General features: G+C 49.2%; 1 protein-coding gene across 5 annotated transcripts in view; it reads right to left on the bottom strand.

Moving 5' to 3' along the window:
* Positions 1-1,085: 1,085 nt before the first annotated feature.
* ITPRIP (inositol 1,4,5-trisphosphate receptor interacting protein) overlaps positions 1,086-24,867 on the bottom strand; it is a 136,515-nt gene continuing 112,733 nt past the window's right edge. For 4 of the 5 annotated variants that reach the window (XM_073684764.1, XM_073684763.1, XM_073684765.1 and 1 more), the window contains 2 exons: positions 18,223-18,387; positions 1,086-2,879 (listed from right to left, as the gene is read on the bottom strand). In XM_073684764.1, coding sequence (XP_073540865.1) covers positions 1,256-2,872 — 1,617 coding nt within the window. In that variant the 5' untranslated portion in view covers positions 2,873-2,879; positions 18,223-18,387 and the 3' untranslated portion in view covers positions 1,086-1,255. Of the gene's footprint in view, positions 2,880-9,546; positions 9,682-18,222; positions 18,388-24,867 lie in introns of those variants that run through there. The other variant, XM_073684766.1, reaches the window with a different exon arrangement.

Genomic DNA, 24,867 nt, shown 5'->3' with positions numbered 1-24,867 from the left:
CAGTATTATAGTAGTTATATTCTTGTACATGGGGGCAGTATTATAGTAGCTATATTCTTGTACATAGGGGACAGTATTATAGTAGTTATATTCTTGTGCATAGGGAGCAGTATTATAGTAGTTATATTCTTGTACATAGGAGCAGTATTATAGTAGTCATATTCTTGTACATAGGGGCAGTATTATAGTAGTTATATTCTTGTACATAGGGGCAGTATTATAGTAGTTATATTCTTGTACATAGGGGCAGTATTATAGTAGTTTGTAATCGACGCTGTTGTGTTAGTTAGCCAAATAGCACCAGTCCGGCTACTCTTTCCCATGCCAATCACTTGTTATTAGGATGGAGTACACAGCTCAACATTTTACCTACAACCAAAAAAAGATTTTCTTTCTTATGCATACATAGGCTAGATCCCACAGAGCGGCTCACCATGGTACATCACAGCGTGGGGTCCCGAAAGAAGAGCTGCCCAGTATGAGGTCTATGTGCCCAAATACAGCACATGGACAGGAGTTCCTGACAGAAGATGCTCCATCCTGAGGTTTGTCTTGGATGAGATAGGAATGTTTTACAAGAAACCAGTTTGAATATCCAAGAAAGAAGCCAAGACCTTGTCAAAGCAATTTATTATCATTCATGGGTTTTGCAAAAAACATGGGGTCTACTCACCAATTCACTACCAAGATAATAACCGGCTTCCAGATTGATAAGACGACTCGCTATGATTTGGGCCATTGTACCCACTGGCAGGACATTACTAGGTGACGTCGTCTATATATCTGTAGTAGATGATATTCGTTGACTGGGCTTTTGTTGGACAGAACCACTGGAATAATGACAGCAAACACCTTACACGTTTTCTCATTACGTTTTTATGGAAACTAATGATAATAAATAAGTATCGCGGTAGATGGACATCCAAAAACATAAGCAGAACTAGACGTCAATTCAAAATGGCCGATCCTTGGTTAACCTTTTTTTTTTTCGAATACAGACGTAAATGATACATGAATATATTAATATGTTGATATGTACAGGAGGACTGAAATAAAGATATAATGTCTCAGGTCTCTGTAATGATAACTGTTTATTTAATAAAAAAAAAAAAAAAAACACTATGGAAAGCAATGGCCGATCACATTAGAATCGGGATGATTGTAAAAAAATGGAACCCTTGTTATAAAATAGTCATTGTGGACATCAATCCGTCCTCGGAGGGAATAGAAAACACAGTCATGGTTAAAAATATGGTCATTGGGAAGGTTTGCTGGTGGTACCATTGGGCAGGTGTAAGCTGTACTCATTAATGACTACAGTCGCATTCTTCAACATCTCATAAAACATGGATAGAGTTTTCTGATAAAGGTCCCTGTTGAGGACAAAGGAACGGAAAAGGTTAACAGGTTCTGCTTCTCGAAAGTGTTCAGGGAGGTTCACGGTGTCCGGAAGCTTGACATTTCCAACCATGAAGTGGTAGAGCTTTTTCTCTAGGAGACTTTTTTCCAAACTCTTGAACATATCTCGTAACCTATCCTCTAAGAAGATACTGCCCCAACCGGAATAGGGTCGACTAACCAGAAGATGCATAAGGACTGTCTTTAGGTGGTACGTGATGAGGCCACTTGGCCCAGTTATGTGACACTGCTTGGAATGGAGAAAAGTCATTATTTGTAGGCAGCTGAGATGGCACGAATTATCTGGAAGCTTTTTTGCAAAGTCCTTGAGGAACCTTCTCTCGTAGACCGCGAAGGACAACATCCAGTAAATGCCGGAGGCGACTTCACGAGGCATGCTGGAAAAATGGGAAATAAAATACAAGTCTGTGTCCTCATACTGAACTACTGGGGTAATGTTGAAGCTGATGACTTTTCCAGACTTGAATTTGACTCTCAAAGCTCCAGGAGAGTCCAAGTGGCTGAAGGTCAGCTCAAACTCATACTTGTGGGAAATTTTGCTCCATGCTTTGGTCACAGATGTCTGGAACCATTTCATGACCTGGTCAATGTCTAGGTAGTTGGTGTTTTTAGAACACAACAAATTGATATCGTTGCTCACTTTTTGATTGCTGGTGGGATGGTGAAGAAGACATAACATATCTTCTCCAAGTCTTTTCTTGTCACATACACAGCCAGAAGGTTCATCATCAGGGCCGCAGACAAGAATCGTTCCATGATTTTGTTTGTCCGGACCAATGGTTGAATCAGAGATCCACGGCTGGCACCTAAAGTGATAGGGTTCTGGAGGTGCAAAGGGTACAAGTAGGTCGCACATCAGTGGCTTGTTCACCCTCCAGTTTTCGTACATGCTACCAATGCAGATGCTGTCCTCGACCTCCATATCGGTATCTCGGTTGCACAAACTTCGTAAAGCCTCAAGAAGGTCATCTGCAAAACCTTCCACAAACTCCCTGCTTCTCACTGCATCGTGGGTGGTGGCTCGGATGTATTGGTCATGAAAGATGGTCAACATCGGCTTGCTGGGAAGTGAGACACCATGGCAATTATTTCCTAAGAACACTGGATCATCCTCCTCTTTGCTTTGCTCTTGTGAGTTGTTGTCCTTAAAGTCTTGCCGCCATACTTCAATGATGAGAAATATGACCATAGACACTGTACTCCAGAGGTCCCACCTGGGTCCACCTTCTGCCTCGCTTTCTCTCGCGGTGTTGTCCTCCTCTGGTTCCTCTGGACGGAATAAAATTTGCTCAAGTTCCAGTTGTTTTTTTTTCAAGTTTTCTTCTCTTTCCCGTAATTTTTCCACAATTAGGTCGTCATTAGCAGGAAAGGTGTCGTTATTTGGGAAGAGGAGCGGATGATTCACAATTGCGGTCATCACCACCAGACACACCTTAAATATCGCAGCCTGCATCGTGCTCCTAAAGAGAAAGAGAAAGGCATTAAATATTGGCTTGTACCCCAAGAGTCAGCATCAATATCCTGTACCCCGAGCGTCAGCATCAATATCCTGTACCCCGAGCGTCAGCATCAATATCCTGTACCCCGAGCGTCATTATCCTGTACCCCGAGTGTCAGCGTCATTATCCTGTACCCCGAGCGTCAGCGTCATTATCCTGTACCCCGAGTGTCATTATCCTGTACCCTGAGTGTTATTATCCTGTAACCCGAGAGTATCATTATCCTGTACCCCGAGTGTCAGTGTCACTACTCTGTACCCCAAGTGTCAGCAAGTCATTACTCTGTACCCCGAGTGTCATTATCCTGTACCTCGAGTGTCAACAAGTCATTACTCTGTAACCCGAGTGTCATTATCCCACACCCCGACTGTCAGTGTCATTATCTTGTACCCCGAGTGTCATTATCATGTAACCTCAGTGTCAGCGTCATTATCCTGTACCCCGAGTGTCAGCGTCATTATTCTGTACCCAGAGTGTCAGCGTCATTATCCTGTACCCCGAGCGTCATTATCCTGTACCCCGAGTGTCAGTGTCATTATCCTGTACTCTGAGCGTCATTATGCTGTACCCTGAGTGTCATTATCCTGTACCCCGAGTGTCAACGTCATTATCCTGTACCCCGAGTGTTATTATCCTGTAACTCGAGTGTATCATTATCTTGTACCCCGAGTGTCAGTGTCATTATCCTGTACCCCGCGTGTCAGGGTCATTATCCTGTACCCCGAGTGTCAGTGTCATTATCCTGTACCCCGAGTATCAGTGTCACTACTCTGTACCCCAAGTGTCAGCAAGTCATTACTCTGTTCCCCGAGTGTCATTATCCCACACCCCGACTGTCAGTGTCATTATCTTGTACCCTGAGTGTCATTATCGTGTAACCTCAGTGTCAGCGTCTTTATCCTGTACCTCGAGTGTCAGTGTCATTATCCTGTACCCCGCGTGTCAGTGTCATTATCCTGTACCTCGAGTGTCAGTGTCATTATCCTGTACCCCCAGAGTCAGTGTCATTATCCTGTACCCCGAGTGTCAGCGTCACTATCCTGTACCCCGAGTGTCAGCGTCTTTATCCTGTACCCCGAGTGTCAGCGTCTTTATCCTGTACCCCGAGTGTCAGCGTCATTATCCTGTACCTCGAGTGTCAGTGTCATTATCCTGTACCCCGAGTGTCAGTGTCATTATCCTGTACCCCGAGTGTCAGTGTCATTATCCTGTACCCCGAGTGTCAGTGTCACTACTCTGTACCCCAAGTGTCAGCAAGTCATTACTCTGTTCCCCGAGTGTCATTATCCCACACCCCGACTGTCAGTGTCATTATCTTGTACCCTGAGTGTCATTATCGTGTAACCTCAGTGTCAGCGTCTTTATCCTGTACCTCGAGTGTCAGTGTCATTATCCTGTACCTCGAGTGTCAGTGTCATTATCCTGTACCCCGCGTGTCAGTGTCATTATCCTGTACCTCGAGTGTCAGTGTCATTATCCTGTACCCCGAGTGTCAGCGTCTTTATCCTGTACCCCGAGTGTCAGCGTCTTTATCCTGTACCCCGAGTGTCAGCGTCATTATCCTGTACCCCGCGTGTCAGTGTCATTATCCTGTACCTCGAGTGTCAGTGTCATTATCCTGTACCCCGCGTGTCAGTGTCATTATCCTGTACCCCGCGTGTCAGCGTCACTATCCTGTACCCCGAGTGTCAGCGTCATTATCCTGTACCCCGAGAGTCAGTGTCATTATCCTGTACCCCGAGTGTCAGCGTCACTATCCTGTACCCCGAGTGTCAGCGTCACTATCCTGTACCCCGAGTGTCAGCGTCACTATCCTGTACCCCGAGTGTCAGCGTCATTATCCTGTACCCCGAGTGTCAGCGTCACTATCCTGTACCCCGAGTGTCAGCGTCATGTAAATGACTTTGGTGTCAGTGTCCTTAGTGTTGGAGTGTCCTTACTATGGACGTCCAGGTTCGCTTCTACATTTGGCGGCTCTTCCGCTGCACTCGGGGTGTGTGACACAGTGTAACGCTCGGTGTAGTTGGGGGTTTCTGTATTGCTGGTAGATGTAGTGTCATCATTGCTGTGGATCCAGCCCTGTTCCTAAAGGTCATTATCAGGAGTGGAGGGTTTTGGAGCTGCTTGTACGGAACTAGAGCGTTAATCTTGTCTGCCGCCCGCACAGCTGCAGGAAGCTGCACTACACCCTGCGCTTCCTAAGTGCCACTTATACAGAAGTGTCAGCTTCTTGGTCCGGCTCCAGGAAGGGAGAGGCTGCAGACAAAGGCAGGTCTCTGCGGCACTTTCACTAGTCACCTCTGCACCTGAGAGTGACCTACATCAGAGGTCCGGAGTAAGTGTATGTGTGCACTGCCTCCCTGCCGCACAGGAGGGTGCAGGGCATGCAGTGCCTCCCTGCCGCACAGGAGGGTGCAGGGCATGCAGTGCCTCCCTGCCGCACAGGAGGGTGCAGGGCATGCAGTGCCTCCCTGCCGCACAGGAGGGTGCAGGGCATGCAGTGCCTCCCTGCCGCACAGGAGGGTGCAGGGCATGCAGTGCCTCCCTGCCGCACAGGAGGGTGCAGAGCATGCAGTGCCTCCCTGCCGCACAGGAGGGTGCAGAGCATGCACTGCCTCCCTGCCGCACAGGAGGGTGCAGGACGTGCACTGCCTCCCTGCCGCACAGGAGGGTGCAGGACGTGCACTGCCTCCCTGCCGCACAGGAGGGTGAACTGCCTCCCTGCAGCACAGGAGGGTGCAGGGCGTGCACTGCCTCCCTGCAGCACAGGAGGGTGCAGGGCGTGCACTGCCTCCCTGCCGCACAGGAGGGTGCAGGGCGTGCACTGCCTCCCTGCCGCACAGGAGGGTGCAGGGCGTGCACTGCCTCCCTGCCGCACAGGAGGGTGCAGGGCGTGCACTGCCTCCCTGCCGCACAGGAGGGTGCAGGGCGTGCACTGCCTCCCTGCCGCACAGGACGGTGCAGGGTGTGCACTGCCTCCCTGCCGCACAGGACGGTGCAGGGTGTGCACTGCCTCCCTGCCGCACAGGACGGTGCAGGGCGTGTACTGTCTCCATACTGCGCAGGACGGTGCATACTGCTTCCCTGCCGCACAGGACGGTGCAGGGTGTGTACTGCCTCCCTGCCGGACAGGACGGTGCAGGGTGTGTACTGCCTCCCTGCCGCACAGGACGGTACAGGGTGTGCACTGCCTCCCTGCCGGACAGGACGGTGCAGGGTGTGCACTGCCTCCCTGCCGCACAGGACGGTGCTGGGTGTAATAGCGTGCAATGTTTGTTCTCATCATTATAGTCAGGGCTTCCTGAGCCACTGGACGTCCAGCCTCAGGTTATGTGCACACGTCTTTTTAAGACACCGGCAGACCCGCAAAGGGTTTTGTAAGTAAAGAGACTTCAGGAGAAAGGCGGAGATCTTTTTCTTGAAGTGGCTTTGCTGTCGGTTTCGCCTTTGGCTTCGGCAGCGGCTCCACCACTGGCATTTTTTTCTATAGTTTAAACTTTGACTAGTGAAAGCCGATAAGGAGCGAACGCGCTGCTCACTATACTCGCTTCACGGTGTCCAAACCATAGACGGAATATGCGCACGGCAGCGTCATTTTACATTTCCTGTGCATTAGGCTCATATTTTGTGGCGCTTTTAACGGTGGGCTCCAGGCAGAATCTACCTGAAAAAGACGTCGTGTGAACCGACCCCTAATACATGAAAAACTGTTTTTTTTTGCTGAGTTTTTGGAGTGAAAAACTCCAAGAATTTGGGGAATTTTTAGTTTTTTGGAGAGTTTCTGTTCAGTTTCCGCTCGAAAAACAAAATCAGGATGCGCATACTCTTTGAGCATGGCCTCACGCATGCGGCCCCTGAGGCACTGTGGGCCCCTTCATTATCACGGCCTGGTTCAGGGGCCCGCCGACGACAGTGCTTTATTTCAATGAAATGTGCGTTCTTGAACCGGGCCGCGATCGTGAAGGGGTATAAAGTGCCCGCGGGCCTCATGTGCAGAAAAGAGGACCCCGAGGGAACAGAGGACAGGTGAGAAGGATTATTTTTTTCTTTTATGTGTATGTGAAGAATGGCATGATGGCAGGGACATTACTACAATATGGGGACCTGGAATTGGACATTACTACAAGAAGGGGACCAAGATAGGGTATTAATTCAAGAATTGGACCAGGATGTAGCATTAGTACAAGAAGGGGACATTGCTCCAAGAGGAGGGCCAGCATGGGGACATTGCTCCAGGAGGAGGGCCAGGATGGGGACATTGCTCCAGGAGGAGGGCCAGGATGGGGACATTACTCCAAGAGGAGGGCCAGGATGGGGACATTACTCCAAGAGGAGGGCCAGGATGGGGACATTACTCCAAGAGGAGGGCCAGGATGGGGACATTACTCCAAGAGGAGGGCCAGGATGGGGACATTGCTCCAAGAGGAGGGCCAGGATGGGGACATTGCTCCAAGAGGAGGGCCAGGATGGGGACATTGCTCCAAGAGGAGGGCCAGGATGGGGACATTGCTCCAAGAGGAGGGCCAGGATGGGGACATTGCTCCAAGAGGAGGGCCAGGATGGGGACATTGCTACCAAGAGGAGGGCCAGGATGAGGACATTGCTACCAAGAGGAGGGCCAGGATGAGGACATTGCTACCAAGAGGAGGGCCAGGATGGGGACATTGCTACCAAGAGGAGGGTCAGGATGGGGACATTGCTACCAAGAGGAGGGTCAGCATGGGGACATTGCTCCAAGAGGAGGGCCAGCATGGGGACATTGCTCCAAGAGGAGGGCCAGCATGGGGACATTGCTCCAAGAGGAGGGCCAGGATGGGGACATTACTCCAAGAGGAGGGCCAGGATGGGGACATTGCTCCAAGAGGAGGGCCAGGATGGGGACATTGCTCCAAGAGGAGGGCCAGGATGGGGACAATACTAAAAGATGTTTGCTAGAATTACTATATGGTGCTAATTATAAGACAATATTACTCTATGTGGCTAATTAGGAGAAACAAAACTGTAAAAATGTGGGGAAAAAAAAAAAAAAAATAAAAAAGCAAGAAAAAATATTTTGCCACTAAAAATGCTGTTTTATATGTAACCTAAAGTAAACCAAAAAAGTGCACGCGTGTTATCGCCACATCCATAATGACCCAAGCCATAAAACTGTACCATAACCCATACGATTAAAAAAATAAAAACACGGCAAAAATATGATCAAAAGGTATATATATATATATAGAGAGAGAGATATATATAGAGATATAAATTGTATCACTAAAAATGTTACTTTGTCCGACAAAGAATGCAGCCCCCTGAATTCAAATTTTTTCTATGGGTGGTCCATATACCCAGCAGAGTGTGAGACCCCTGTCTTAGAGGGTCCTGCTCCTAATATGAGACTTCCCTCGATTACCCAGTGGGTCTATAAGGGAGCATCTATCACATCAATGCCCTTCATAGAGAGCCCATTGAATGCAATGAAAACCATGTAATACTTAATTTCCCCAGTGGTGGCGCTGCAGGAAATTGAACACTTGCTGCTAGATCTCTTCATAGATTACTGATCATTAGAGGATCCAACTGGATCTCTACCAATACACAAGTAGCCAAGTTATCAGGGCTTTGTGCATTTTAGAGAGCCCAAGGGTCGGGGTCTTTAAACACTGGTGGTAATTTTTTGCCACCTTTTATGTCGTTTTTTGCAGCCCTTATGTTATCGATTTTATTTTTTTTATTAAAAATAGTGATCCGCCAGAAGAACAGTCAGGTCACTTCTTATAGCCGCTTCATGTCTTTCGAAACCTAAAGTGTTTAAAAGAGGGAATGTGCTCGACAAGGTGTTTTTTACATTGCGGTGCAGATCACCGGTCTTTTTAGCGTTTTTCAAGCACTTTTTCCGTCGGTTTTACGCGACCTCTCCCCACAACGCTGTAAAACGTAGCGGACAGTTTGCCGTGTGTGCACGCAGCCATAGCGACTGATGGGACCGATATTTGCTCCGCTTGTGATCAGCGGAATCTACGTCCCATTTTCCAGCTGCTACAATGTATCTGTGCCGATCAGGCTGTGTGCACACGTTGCGTTTTTTTTTTTTTTTTTCAGTGCAGATTTGTCACAAAGGGTTTCCTGATGCAGCAGGAGCGAATGATCCCTGAACCTCGTGCACACGCTGCTTATTTGCGACTTGCAGATTTAGATCAGCGTTTTGCAGCAGGTTTCTTCGTGTATTAACAAGTGGGGAAAAATCTGCACCAAAAACGGACATTTTTCCTGCCAAGAGATGCAGAAATTTCTGCACCAAATAATTAAGGTGTGCACAGCCCCCAACAGCAGCCAGTGTGGAGTCAGGGATGAGTAGAGAACATGTATCACTGTGTTATGGGAGCCTGGTAACAATGTAACAAGCTGCAGCTGTGGAGCGGAGTCAACGCTCACACTCACACTCAGCAATGAGAGCAGACGTCTGATACAACCTCGCAGGACTTCATTCACATAAGAATGTCGCACCGACGGCGCTCGTGAGTCACATGACACAAGGAAAGAGGGGGCAGGTCCCAGATCCGAGGCCAATCACACGCCATACAGGGTCCTGGCTACTCTGCTGCGGGGGTCCGCACCCCGAGACCCTCCCACCAGACGTTACCTGACGGTCGCGGTGTCTGATCTCGCCTCCTCTCTGCAGAATAACACATTAATATTCCGCTCTGAGTCCCAGCACACGGTGTAATTATTAGGGTGCGGCCCCCGTCACCTCCACCCAGAGACACGCACAATGGTCTGCCATCTATACAGCTGGCAGATAGCATTAACCCATTCTAACCTGACCGTCTTACTATACTCACTGTATTACCTGCGGTGATCAGTTTGCCCTACTTCTCCACCATGCTTTACACTGCAGCGCTGCTCTATTAGGTCACAGCTACGAGCATTGCCTTCAGTTTAGCTGCGCTGTCTGTTGTAATCTGAGGCAGTCTAAATACCACCAGAGGCTCAGGCAGCCGCACTTATCCCCCATGCTTTTAACTGCAGCCCTGCTCTACTAAGATGCTGATATGATCTTTGAATGAAGCCTGGCTGCATTATCCATTTGGGCAGGAGGACACCTGAGAGCATCTATCTATCCCCTCCCTGCTTTAAACTGCAGCTCGTCTCCAATAGGTCATAGCTATGAGCAGTGAGCCCAGATTAGCTGCATTGTCTGTTGTAGTATTATTGTGTATTCCCCATGCTTTACACTGTAGCTCTGCTCCATTGGATCACAGCTATGACCACTGAGTTTAGCTTTGTTGCGTTATCTATTTTAGTATAAGTCTAAAATATTCCTCCTGTCGCCTCATAGGGTGAAACTGCTGCTTTTTCTTTCCCCCATGCTTTACACTGTAACGCTTCTCTATAAAAATGCAGAACTATGACCAAAAACTCCATATTGTTTTCTATCTGGAAACTCATAAGAGAGGAAGTAAATTTCCATCTTTCGCTCTGTCTCTTCCCTATTCTTTACACTGCAGCACTCCTTACTTAGGGCTGTGACCCTGGCTTGGAGAATTATGTTCTGGAGTCTGGATATCACAATGTCGCTATGATCATTGACTCCAGAAAGGCTGCATTGTCTCAGAGTCAAACACTCACCTCCTGACTGCCGCTCTTTACCTCTCCCATGCTTTATACTGCAGCTGTTCTTTTGTAAAATGACTATTAATGGCCAGCTATGATGAATGAGTCCAGCTCACATGAACAGCTCCTGTTTGATCATATGCTCATCCCGTAGCACTGGCTCTTCCCTATGCTTTACACTGCAGCTCTGGCTCTTCCCTATGCTTTACACTGCAGCTCTGCTCTATTAGATTACAACTATGAGCAGCGACACTAACTTAGTTGCATTGTCTCTTGGAGTCTAAAATGCATCGCCTTTCTTCCGAGAGGCTCATGGAGCTGCGTTGGTTGTCCTTCATGCTTTACACTGCAGCTTTTCTTGTTCAGAATGCCACAGACATGGAGCGAGGTCGGACAAGGCTGTCACAGCCCCACATCATCGCACAGTGACTTCCGCAGCCTTTAATTTCTGCCAGAAATATCTGTGATGATGTAACGTTGCTGCACCCCCGAACTACAGGACAAACTGCTTCACTATTCACCCCGTAGAGTCGCCCCACCTCCGCCTCTGGGATCTCTGGGGAGATCTCTATTCACCTGTCTGCTGTCTAGCATTATTTTTCAGTTTTACCAATATGCAAAAAAGAACTGTTTGTTACATGGAAACCATCAGGAAGCAGGGTATGTGCCGAAGACTCATTTTATTTTGGCTTCTTGCAAGGCAAATTCCCACAATTACTAATCTCAGTATAGATAATGGTCAGACCGCAGGGTTATTGATGAGCCAATCAGATACCGGTACATGCAGTGCTACACTGACATAGATCAGTAACCAGCAGCTTGCTGATGGTTTCCCTGCACTAAGAGGTGATTTACTGCAGCCAGAAACGGAAAAATCAGTAAACAGGAAAACCATATGGACATAGTCAGTCCATAGATGAGTGTTACTGTATACAGCAATGTACTGATGTAGAGAGCTTCACTATGGAGGCTCTGCGCTGTGGAGGCTCTGCACTATGGAGGCTCTGCGCTGTGGAGGCTCTGCACTGTGGAGGCGCTGCACTATGGAGGCTCTGCGCTGTGGAGGCGCTGCACTATGGAGGCGCTGCACTATGGAGGCGCTGCACTACGGAGGCGCTGCGCTGTGGAGGCGCTGCACTATGGAGGCGCTGCACTATGGAGGCGCTGCACTACGGAGGCGCTGCACTACGGAGGCGCTGCGCTGTGGAGGCGCTGCACTATGGAGGCTCTGCGCTGTGGAGGCTCTGCACTATGGAGGCGCTGCACTGTCACATTTATCCTGTGCTCCACGTCAGCATCCGTCCTTTTTAGGAGGGCAGACTCCATGGTAGACATCACTTGTTCGGCCACTTAGAAGGTGGAGGCCGGACCGCAGAGCTGCCCCTATACACTGACCAGCTCAGTACGGAGCTCAGTCTGAAACACTTTTTTAGGCCTCTTTCACACGTCCGGACATTTCTGGTACTGGAAAAACCAGTACCGGAGATGTCCGTGTGTATGATACGTGTGGCATCCGTGTGCCGCATCAGGAGCACACACACCGGCTCCTGGGAATCAGTGTACAGGTAGCGCTGTTCCCAAGCGCCAATTGCTGAACGCTTCCCTCATCATTGTCCCCTGCCGCCGCTGCGACCAGCAGTAGCAGGGGACAATGTTGAGAGTAATAGTGTCTACTTCCACAGTGTCCTGGTGTGAAAATAAGAATAAAATAAAAAAAATCTTTATATTCACCTGTCCTGAGTGTCCCCCGCTGTAATCCATGCGACCACTCACGCTGAGGAGCTGGGACGAATGAGCCGCTGCAGTGAGCCAGCCCCGGAGCTGTGCTCACTGAGTGAAGGGACACCGCTCGCTGTAGCGGCTCACTCTCCCCGGCTCTTCGGCGTGAGCGGTCAGATGGATTACAGAGGGGAACATCTCCGGACAGGTGAGTATAAGGATTTTTTTATTTTATTCTTATACCAGGACACAACCGGAGCAGAATACTCCTCTCATCATTGTCCCCTGCTGGTGCTGATCGCAGGGGACAATGAGGAGGGCAGAATTCAGCACCCGGCGCTTGGAACAGCCCTAACTGTACACTGATTCCCAGGCGCCGGTACGTGTCACATGGATGTTATCACTGTGCACGTGTGCGGGACGTTTTGCGGCCCATACTGTGAGAAAATAAACAGACATGTTAGCGTGTTTCTCCCACATACACACGGTCCGTGGAAACACACTGACATGTGCACATTCATCTGAATGGGGCTACGTATGTCAGCATCTCCGATGCGTGTGGAAACTCACCGCACGTACTGGAAACACCGACGTCTGAAACGCGCCTTAAGCGATTTATATGAAAGCCCGACGCATTGTGTGACTGTGTACTGGGCTTTAAGGGAATCTGACAGTAGGTTTTTGCCACCTAGTTTGAGAGCAGCATAATGTAGGGCGGAGATCCTGATTTCAGCGATTTGTCACTTACTGGGCTGTGTGCTTCAGTTTTGATAACAGTTTTATCAGCAGGAGATTATCACTACAAGACTAGTTTTCTCATGCCATGTAGTCCAATCCCACCCCCACCACTAATTGGCCGATTTTTGTGTATACCGTGCATAGACAGAAAGTGGCCAATCAGTGGTGTGGGTGGGGTTATACACAGCTCAGCATTTAGAGATCTGCAACAGAGAAAACAGGGATTTTATCAAAACTGCAGCAAGCAGCCCAGTAAGCGACACTGATTCTGATCTGAACTCGCAGATGAGAATTGGATGTGCCCCATGTTCGGACTGGACGGATGGAGAGACCGCCGCAGTCCATGAGTACCTTAGATCAGTAGCACTACAAGTCTCTGTGTGGGCCTTGCCAGTTGGACGTTTCTGATGTACCAGCTGTGGGGTAACACTGTCCAATGACCTTTATTTAAAGGGGTTTTCCATTGTATGAGCTGATGGCACAGTGACTGGTGCTGCAGCTCTGACTAGTCATGTGGCTGGCACTGAGTACGGAGGCGCTGCAGCACCAGGCACATATGGTATTCCCCCGCGTGCCACTGCCCCTGGACTCTGCCGATCCTGGGGTCCCAGGGGTGGGACATCTACCGGTCATACACGGACCATCACTGTAATATCCCCCTTATAGTCCTCTCTTCATACACGGACCATCACTGTAATATCCCCCTTATAGTCCTCTCTTCATACACGGACCATCACTGTAATATCCCCCTTATAGTCCTCTCTTCATACACGGACCATCACTGTAATATCCCCCTTATAGTCCTCTCTTCATACACGGACCATCACTGTAATATCCCCCTATAGTCCTCTCTTCATACACGGACCATCACTGTAATATCCCCCTTATAGTCCTCTCTTCATACACGGACCATCACTGTAATATCCCCTTATAGTCCTCTCTTCATACACGGACCATCACTGTAATATCCCCCTATAGTCCTCTCTTCATACACGGACCATCACTGTAATATCCCCCTTATAGTCCTCTCTTAATACACGGACCATCACTGTAATATCCCCCTATAGTCCTCTCTTCATACACGGACCATCACTGTAATATCCCCCTTATAGCCCTCTCTTCATACATGGACCATCACTGTAATATCCCCCTTATAGTCCTCTCTTCATACACTGACCATCACTGTAATATCCCCCTTATAGTCCTCTCTTCATACACGGACCATCACTGTAATATCCCCCTTATAGCCCTCTCTTCATACACGGACCATCACTGTAATATCCCCCTATAGTCCTCTCTTCATACATGGACCATCACTGTAATATCCCCCTTATAGTCCTCTCTTCATACACGGACCATCACTGTAATATCCCCCTATAGTCCTCTCTTCATAGACGGACCATCACTGTAATATCCCCCTTATAGTCTTCGCTCTGGACAGGACCGAGGTTGGCCGCCGGCCGGCAGACCCTTCTTGGACCTCGTTGTCCTCTCTTGGAGGTCTTCGGCGGTCTCTGCCCTCTCCTGCAGGTGGATGTCTCCTGTACCATTACGGACACTATGCCGGCTTTATTAGCGCGGCGTCATTACTTACGCTCCTCACTTTCCTTCCTTCCTGAGATAATCCAAGGGTAGAACACGGAAATCAGTGTGAGGTCTCATTCATATGATACAGATTCTGACCTCAAACATCCTCCACTCTTAAAGAGACAGTAACCTTAAAGGGGAGGGTTTCTGGTTTGGTGTAGGTTGTCACAATGTATCAGTTTAGGTACCAGCAACCAGTCCACAGTCCGGGGCAGTGATTGGAGCTGATGCTGTGTTTAGCTCACTGCACTGATACATTGTAACAAATGGGGATCTCATTCCTCCAATGTAAACAGACTGTCTATGGCCGACACCTGCCGCTATTCTGTCCTTCCCTCGGCTGCTCGTGTTGCAGTGATCTTGTATGACATCATCACTGTGTTTCAAACAGGCGAGCGGCTGTGACATCACAAATGGCGTTACAAGTACTTTACAATGTCAGCCACATAAAAAGGGTCCGACTTGCAAAACGGCCCTCAACCTAAGACAGAGGGGGCGCCGCTTCTGGAAGGAAAAAAAACATGTTTTTCCAATTCTGTAGAACGGTATCCGGTGACTGAAACTACTTGTGATGTCACAGGGTCTTATACTTAGGTTATGATGTCACCGGGGCTTATACCTAGGCTGTGAGGTCACCGGGCCTTATACCTAAGCTGTGAGGTCACCGGGGCTTATACCCAAGCTGTGAGGTCACCGGGGCTTATACCCAAGCTGTGAGGTCACCGGGGCTTATACCCAAGCTGTGAGGTCACCGGGGCTTATACCTAAGCTGTGAGGTCACCGGGGCTTATACCTAAGCTGTGAGGTCACCGGGGCTTATACCTAGGCTGTGAGGTCACCGGGGCTTATACCTAGGCTGTGAGGTCACCGGGCCTTATACCTAAGCTGTGAGGTCACCGGGGCTTATACCTAGGCTGTGAGGTCACCGGGGCTTATACCTAGGCTGTGAGGTCACCGGGGCTTATACCTAGGCTGTGAGGTCACCGGGGCTTATACCTAGGCTGTGAGGTCACCGGGGCTTATACCTAGGCTGTGAGGTCACCGGGGCTTATACCTAGGCTGTGAGGTCACAGGGGCTTATACCTAGGCTGTGAGGTCACCGGGGCTTATACCTAGGCTGTGAGGTCACCGGGCCTTATACCTAGGCTGTGAGGTCACCGGGCCTTATACCTAGGCTGTGAGGTCACCGGGGCTTATACCCAAGCTGTGAGGTCACCGGGGCTTATACCTAGGCTGTGAGGTCACCGGGGCTTATACCTAGGCTGTGAGGTCACCGGGGCTTATACCTAGGCTGTGAGGTCACCGGGGCTTATACCTAGGCTGTGAGGTCACCGGGCCTTATACCTAGGCTGTGAGGTCACAGGGCCTTATACCTAGGCTGTGAGGTCACAGGGCCTTATACCTAGGCTGTGAGGTCACAGGGCCTTATACCTAGGCTGTGAGGTCACCGGGGCTTATACCTAGGCTGTGAGGTCACCGGGGCTTATACCTAGGCTGTGAGGTCACCGGGGCTTATACCTAGGCTGTGAGGTCACCGGGGCTTATACCTAGGCTGTGAGGTCACCGGGGCTTATACCTAGGCTGTGAGGTCACCGGGGCTTATACCTAGGCTGTGAGGTCACAGGGCCTTATACCTAGGCTGTGAGGTCACAGGGCCTTATACCTAGGCTGTGAGGTCACAGGGCCTTATACCTAGGCTGTGAGGTCACAGGGCCTTATACCTAGGCTGTGAGGTCACCGGGCCTTATACCTAGGCTGTGAGGTCACCGGGGCTTATACCTAGGCTGTGAGGTCACCGGGGCTTATACCTAGGCTGTGAGGTCACCGGGGCTTATACCTAGGCTGTGAGGTCACCGGGGCTTATACCTAGGCTGTGAGGTCACCGGGGCTTATACCTAGGCTGTGAGGTCACAGGGCCTTATACCTAGGCTGTGAGGTCACCGGGCCTTATACCTAGGCTGTGAGGTCACCGGGGCTTATACCTAGGCTGTGAGGTCACCGGGGCTTATACCTAGGCTGTGAGGTCACCGGGGCTTATACCTAGGCTGTGAGGTCACCGGGGCTTATACCTAGGCTGTGAGGTCACAGGGCCTTATACCTAGGCTGTGAGGTCACAGGGCCTTATACCTAGGCTGTGAGGTCACCGGGCCTTATACCTAGGCTGTGAGGTCACCGGGGCTTATACCTAGGCTGTGAGGTCACCGGGGCTTATACCTAGGCTGTGAGGTCACCGGGGCTTATACCTAGGCTGTGAGGTCACCGGGGCTTATACCTAGGCTGTGAGGTCACCGGGCCTTATACCTAGGCTGTGAGGTCACAGGGGCTTATACCCAAGCTGTGAGGTCACCGGGCCTTATACCTAGGCTGTGAGGTCACCGGGCCTTATACCTAGGCTGTGAGGTCACCGGGGCTTATACCCAAGCTGTGAGGTCACCGGGGCTTATACCTAGGCTGTGAGGTCACCGGGCCTTATACCTAGGCTGTGAGGTCACAGGGGCTTATACCTAGGCTGTGAGGTCACCAGGGCTTATACCCAAGCTGTGAGGTCACCGGGCCTTATACCTAGGCTGTGAGGTCATCGGGGCTTATACCTAGGCTGTGAGGTCACCGGGGCTTATACCTAGGCTGTGAGGTCACCGGGGCTTATACCTAGGCTGTGAGGTCACCGGGGCTTATACCCAAGCTGTGAGGTCACCGGGGCTTATACCTAGGCTGTGAGGTCACCGGGGCTTATACCTAGGCTGTGAGGTCACCGGGGCTTATACCTAGGCTGTGAGGTCACCGGGGCTTATACCCAAGCTGTGAGGTCACCGGGGCTTATACCTAGGCTGTGAGGTCACCGGGGCTTATACCTAGGCTGTGAGGTCACCGGGGCTTATACCTAGGCTGTGAGGTCACCGGGGCTTATACCTAGGCTGTGGAGTTACCGCAGGGACAGTCATAAAATTGGTTCCCTGACTTTGGCCACTGGATATTGCAGCTTGCACATTACTCCTCTTTTCTTGGTGTCCACCCCTGGGAAGATGCATTAGAGTGAGCCTTTGGCTGATAACAGGGAGCAATAGTGAATGATATAAATATCTCTATAACTATACATTACATTCAGCTGCACGATCAATGGGGAAAACACAGACAGCAGGTGTAATGTCCCTTTAAGAGAGCGTGTTACCCGCTGAGGAAGGAAACGGCATCACCTGCCATGCAACGAACGGAAGAGCGTCCAGGCCTCGGCATCTCACGCTACTATTGCACGGGGGCCACGTTCTGCCTTGTGCATTATTCATGTCATGCCCCGTATAGCGGCTGCAGGTGGCGGCGATCTACGCAGGGTCTTGCACATCCCCTTACTTATACAAGCCGCTCTTATTCCTTATATCTATGAGCTTTACCCCCAGCAGTATACAGATGTAGCAGAGCCGAGTTTGTAGTTTGCAATTTAGTGTCACGATTTGTCATCAATGGCAACCCTGATGGAAATTTCCCCCTTTAGGGATGTTCGGTCCAAGTTCACTCAGTGTCATCCATGTATCTTGAGCATTTTCCCTTTAATTTTTTGTGACTTCCCCTTTAAATAAGATGTTTTGCCGGCTCATATTCCCGCTCGCTCAACAGTTATTTTTAGCAAAGTTAATAAGATGAAGATGGAAGCTGGGAAACTTACTTCTCCGGGGGGGAGCGGAGCCCTCTCTCTCTCCTGGATCGTAGCTTAGTCCATCTTTGGGGTCTGGGCCCTCCGGGGAGGCTGTGGCCCCTCACTGTCCGGGTTCCCTTCTGCTCTTGTGCGTCTCCTTCTTCTTTCTGTCTCACTATTTCCTGAATGTCATCACTGACACATAGAATAGAAAAAAAAAAAAAAAACTTGCTCAACTTTTTTTTTTTTTTGCATGGTCCCTTTTTAAGGTGGACTGGGGAGGATCAGGCATCAAACCTCCTTAAGTGGTGGGATCGGACCACTGCGGGCCTTAAGGGTTAACCCTTCAGCGGCTGGAAGACATCTATAATGGGAACTGGAATTTAGAGAGTAAATTAGAAAACAATTATTAAATTGCGGCCATGTTGCATTGGAGCGGTGACCATCTCCCCGGCGCCACCTTAAATGCAGAGCAGTAATTTCCACATCTGTATCAGCTGCAGAGAACAAGGGGCTGTGTCCAGACAGACCAGGCTTTGTGTGCAGCGCCCAATGCTGGGAATTCTGCACTGCTGGGACAGCAAGGGTTAACAATCCAGTACTCTGCCCCAGATTTAAAGACACAGTACGCCTTTTATTTCAGCCTTTTCTTTTTTTAGATTTGCACATGCACAGCTTCTAGTAAGGGTCCCGAAAGCAGCAGTTCGGGAATCACTAGGCGCTGTGTCAGTTCTGGAACACTGTGGCCCCTCAATCAGCTGATGGGGGAGGTGACGGGAGTCGGACCCCCCTATTGATCTGATATTGATGACAATTAAACTTTGTCAACTCCATTCCCTACGTAGCACGCAGAGTATGTTCTATGTTGGCTGAAAGGGTACGGAGCAGGCGCAGGGGTACAGAGCGGGCGCAGGGGAACAGAGCGGGTGCAGGGGAACAGAACGGGTGCAGGGGAACAGAGCAGGCTTAGGGGTACGGAGCAGGCGCAGGGGTACAGAGCGGTTGCAGGGGTACGGAGCGGGGGCAAGGGCACGAAGCGGGCGCAGGGGTAAGGAGGGGGCGCAGGGGTAAGGAGCGGGCGCAGGAGTATGGAGAGGGCTCAGGTGTACGGAGCGGGGGCAAGGGCACGGAACGGGCGCAGGGGTACAGAGCGGGCTTAGGGGTACAGAGCAGGCGCAAGGGCACGAAGTGGGCTCAGAGCGGGCGCAGGGGCACAGAGCGGGCGCAGGGGCACAGAGCGGGTGCAGGGGCACGGAGCGGGCACAGGGGCACGGAGCGGGCACAGGGGCACGGAGCGGGCACAGGGGCAAGGAGCGGGTGCAGGGGCATAGAGCGGGCGCTGGGGTAAGGAGCGGGCGCAGGGGCACGGAGCGGGCGCAGGGGTAAGGAGCGGGCGCAGGGGCACGGAGCGGGCGCAGGGGTAGTGCCACACAGTTGACACCTGCTTCTGACAGTCCCAATCATTACTGTTTAACCATTTAAATGCCGCTGTCTATCACTGACCGGTTACTGATGCCCCCATGACGTGATGGCGGCGTGCCGGCGGTTGGTCTCTGACGCTGCAATCTTTCAATCTTTCCCCTCCTATAAAGCTCGGACAACAGCTGGACTTTATAGGATAATATAAAACTGTAGGGGGCAGTATAGAGCACAAGCGATCGCAGGTTCAAATACTCCAGAGAATAAAATAAAGAAAATATAAAAATAATGTTTTTAAAATAATAAAAGTACAAAATGTTGAAAGGTCGCCCACCGCTGGTGGAATTGCGTTTATTGCACAGCACTTGGAATTTTTTTTTTTTTTTTATGCCATTTTCCGGCACATTATATAATAAAACGAATGGAAAAATAATAATAAAAAAAAGTTACGGCTCTTAGAAAAAGGAGAAAAAAAAAAACCGAAGCACAAAACTGGAAAAATTGCCCAGGGATGAAGGGGTTAAAGAGCGCTTTGTGCTGCACACTGGGTGGTCGCGGCGTCACTGGATCCGCACGATGAAGAGCTGAAATGGTTAAAGATGTGACCGATTCCTGTACGTACAGGGAGTATACAGGAACCTCCGGTGTATATCCATGTCTCTGTACAGGAAGGCAGATTGTATAAATATGTGCCCCCCCGGAGCGGTCAGGACGGGGGTCGAGTATCTCAGCCTGCGGAATGTTCCGTTATCACATAGACACGTCAGGAATGCGGCTCGGATACAGCGATGCCACGGGCTTATATAGACATGTGCAGACCCCGCCGCTGCGCCCCTCGTAAATGCACTCATGGATATATACATTATATATATCATTTCCCCTCCATTTCACCAATGATCTGGTCCCGGCTTCAGAATACTAATTTTTTTTTACTTGCAGTACCGCAGTCTTCCTTTAGGCGGTGCTGGCTATATTATCACTTGTACTGACTTCCTCCAGGTGGCGCTGTCACCTGTCACATGGCTTTATAATATTTCATATCGACAGCGCCACCTACAGGAGGGAGGACACAGCATCATCTGTAATATAACAGCAAGGAGGGAAATGGTAATACTGCTGCCCCGGTAATCGCGTCATACCCCCATCCAGTGCTAAATAACACCGCCATACGCCATTTAAGCAAAACCCAACTACATAGTGCCACGATAACACCGCCATAAATGTCTACAACATAGGACTATACAATGCCCACACAACAACATCACACTGAGCTCCCATAATACTGCCATACAGTGCGCTCACATAATACTGCCATACAGAGCGCTCACATAATACTGCCATACACAGCGCTCACATAATACTGCCATACAGAGCGCTCACATAATACTGCCACACAGTGCGCTCACATAATACTGCCATACAGAGCTCACTTAATACTACCATACAGAGTGCTCACATAATACTGCCATACAGAGCGCTCACATAATACTGCCATACAGAGCTCACTTAATACTACCATACAGAGTGCTCACATAATACTGCCATACACTGCGCTCACATAATACTGCCATACAGAGCTCACATAATACTGCCATACTGTGCGCTCACATAATACTGCCATACAGTGCGCTCACATAATACTGCCATACAAAGCTCACTTAATACTACCATACAGAGAGCTCACATAATACTGCCATACTGTGCGCTCACATAACACTGCCATACACTGCGCTCACATAATACTGCCATACAGTGCGCTCACATAATACTGCCATACAGTGTGCTCACATAATACTGCCATTCAGAGCGCTCACATAATACTGCCATACAGAGAGCTCACATAATACTGCCATACAGAGAGCTCACATAATACTGCCATACACTGCGCTCACATAACACTGCCATACACTGCGCTCACATAATACTGCCATACACTGCGCTCACATAATACTGCCATACACTGCGCTCACATAATACTGCCATACAGTGCGCTCACATAATACTGCCATACACTGCGCTCACATAATACTGCCATACACTGCACTCACATAATACTGCCATACAGAGCGCTCACATAATACTGCCATACACTGCGCTCACATAATACTGCCATACACTGCGCTCACATAATACTGCCATACACTGCGCTCACATAATACTGCCATACATTGCGCTCACATAATACTGTCATACACAGCGCTCACATAATGCTGCCATACACTGAGCTCACATAATACTGCCATACACTGCGCTCACATAATACTGCCATACACTGCGCTCACATAATACTGCCACACACTGCGCTCACATAATACTGCCATACAGAGCGCTCACATAATACTGCCTTACAGAGAGCTCACATAATACTGCCATACAGAGAGCTCACATAATACTGCCATACACTGCGCTCACATAATACTGCCATACAGAATGCTCACATAATACTGCCATACAGAGAGCTCAGATAATACTGCCATACACTGCGCTCACATAATACTGCCATACAGAGAGCTCACATAATACTGCCATACAGTGCGCTCACATAATACTGCCATACACTGCGCTCACATAATACTGCCATACACTGCGCTCACATAATACTGCCATACACTGCGCTCACATAATACTGCCATATACTGCGCTCACATAATACTGCCATACAGAGCCCACTTAATACTACCATACAGGGTGCTCACATAATACTGCCATACAGAGCTCACATAATACTGCCATACACTGAGCTCACATAATACTGCCATACACTGCGCTCACATAATACTGCCATACACTGCGCTCACATAATACTGCCATACACTGCGCTCACATAATACTGCCATACAGAGCGCTCACATAATACTGCCATACAGAGCGCTCATATAATACTGCCATACAGAGCGCTCACATAATACTGCCATACACTGCGCTCACATAATACTGCCATACAGAGCGCTCACATAATACTGCCATACAGAGCGCTCACATAATACTGCCATACAGAGAGCTCACATAATACTGCAATACAGAGCGCTCACATAATACTGCCATACAGAGAGCTCACATAATACTGCCATACACTGCGCTCACATAACACTGCCATACACTGCGCTCACATAACACTGTCATACACTGCGCTCACATAATACTGCCATACAGTGCGCTCACATAATACTGCCATACAGTGCGCTCACATAATACTGCCATACAGAGAGCTCACATAATACTGCCATACAGAGAGCTCACATAATACTGCCATACAGAGAGCTCACATAACACTGCCATACACTGCGCTCACATAACGCTGCCATACACTGCGCTCACATAACACTGCCATACACTGCGTTCACATAATACTGCCATACACTGCGCTCACATAATACTGCCATACAGAGCGCTCACATAATACTGCCATACAGAGCGCTCACATAATACTGCCATACACTGCGCTCACATAATACTGCCATACACTGCGCTCACATAATACGGCCATACACTGCGCTCACATAATACTGCCATACACTGCGCTCACATAATACTGCCATACACTGCGCTCACATAATACTGCCATACACTGCGCTCACATAATACTGTCATACACAGCGCTCACATAATACTGTCATACACAGCGCTCACATAATACTGCCATACAGAGCGCTCACATAATACTGCCATACAGTGCGCTCACATAATACTGCCATACACTGCGCTCACATAATACTGTCATACACAGCGCTCACATAATACTGCCATACACTGAGCTCACATAATACTGCCATACACTGCGCTCACATAATACTGCCATACACTGCGCTCACATAATACTGCCACACACTGCGCTCACATAATACTGCCATACAGAGAGCTCACATAATAAAGTCATACACTGCGCTCACATAATACTGCCATACAGAATGTTCACATAATACTGCCATACACTGCGCTCACATAATACTGCCATACACTGCGCTCACATAATACTGCCATACACTGCGCTCACATAATACTGCCATACAGAGCGCTCACATAATACTGCCATATATTGCGCTCACATAATACTGCCATACAGAGCTCACTGAATACTACCATACAGGGTGCTCACATAATACTGCCATACACTGCGCTCACATAATACTGCCATACACTGCGCTCACATAATACTACCATACAGGGTGCTCACATAATACTGCCATACAGAGCTCACTTAATACTGCCATACACTGCGCTCACATAATAATGTCATACAGAGAGCTCACATAATACTGCCATACACTGCGCTCACATAATACTGCCATACAGAGCGCTCACATAATACTGCCATACACTGCGCTCACATAATACTGCCATACAGAGCGCTCACATAATACTGCCACACAGTGCGCTCACATAATACTGCCATACAGAGAGCTCACATAATACTGCCATACAGAGAGCTCACATAATACTGCCATACAGAGCTCACATAATACTGCCATACAGAGCGCTCACATAATACTGCCATACAGAGAGCTCACATAATACTGCCATACACTGCGCTGACATAATACTGCCATACAGAGAGCTCACATAATACTGCCATACACTGCGCTCACATAATACTGTCATACAGAGAGCTCACATAATACTGCCATACACTGCGCTCACATAATACTGCCATATAGAGAGGTCACATAATACTGCCATACACTGAGCTCACATAATACTGTCATACAGAGAGCTCACATAATACTGCCATACACTGCTCTCACATAATACTGCCATACAGAAAGCTCCCATAATACTGCCATACACTGCGCTCACATAATACTGCCATACAGAGAGCTCACATAATACTGCCATACACTGCGCTCACATAATACTGCCATACAGAGCGCTCACATAATACTGTCATACAGAGAGCTCACATAATACTGCCATACACTGCGCTCACATAATACTGCCATACAGAATGCTCACATAATACTGCCATACACTGCGCTCACATAATACTGCCATACACTGCGCTCACATAATACTGCCATATACTGCGCTCACATAATACTGCCATACAGAGCCCACTTAATACTACCATACAGGGTGCTCACATAATACTGCCATACAGAGCTCACATAATACTGCCATACACTGAGCTCACATAATACTGCCATACAGAGCTCACATAATACTGCCATACACTGCGCTCACATAATACTGCCATACACTGCGCTCACATAATACTGCCATACAGAGCGCTCACATAATACTGCCATACAGAGCGCTCAT

This window comes from Phyllobates terribilis, unplaced genomic scaffold (assembly GCF_046119375.1).
Source record: "Phyllobates terribilis strain yellow unplaced genomic scaffold, ASM4611937v1 Scaffold_5__5_contigs__length_657084704, whole genome shotgun sequence".
NCBI classification, from domain to species: Eukaryota; Metazoa; Chordata; class Amphibia; order Anura; family Dendrobatidae; genus Phyllobates; species Phyllobates terribilis.
This window is presented reverse-complemented; position numbering and strand designations above follow the sequence as displayed.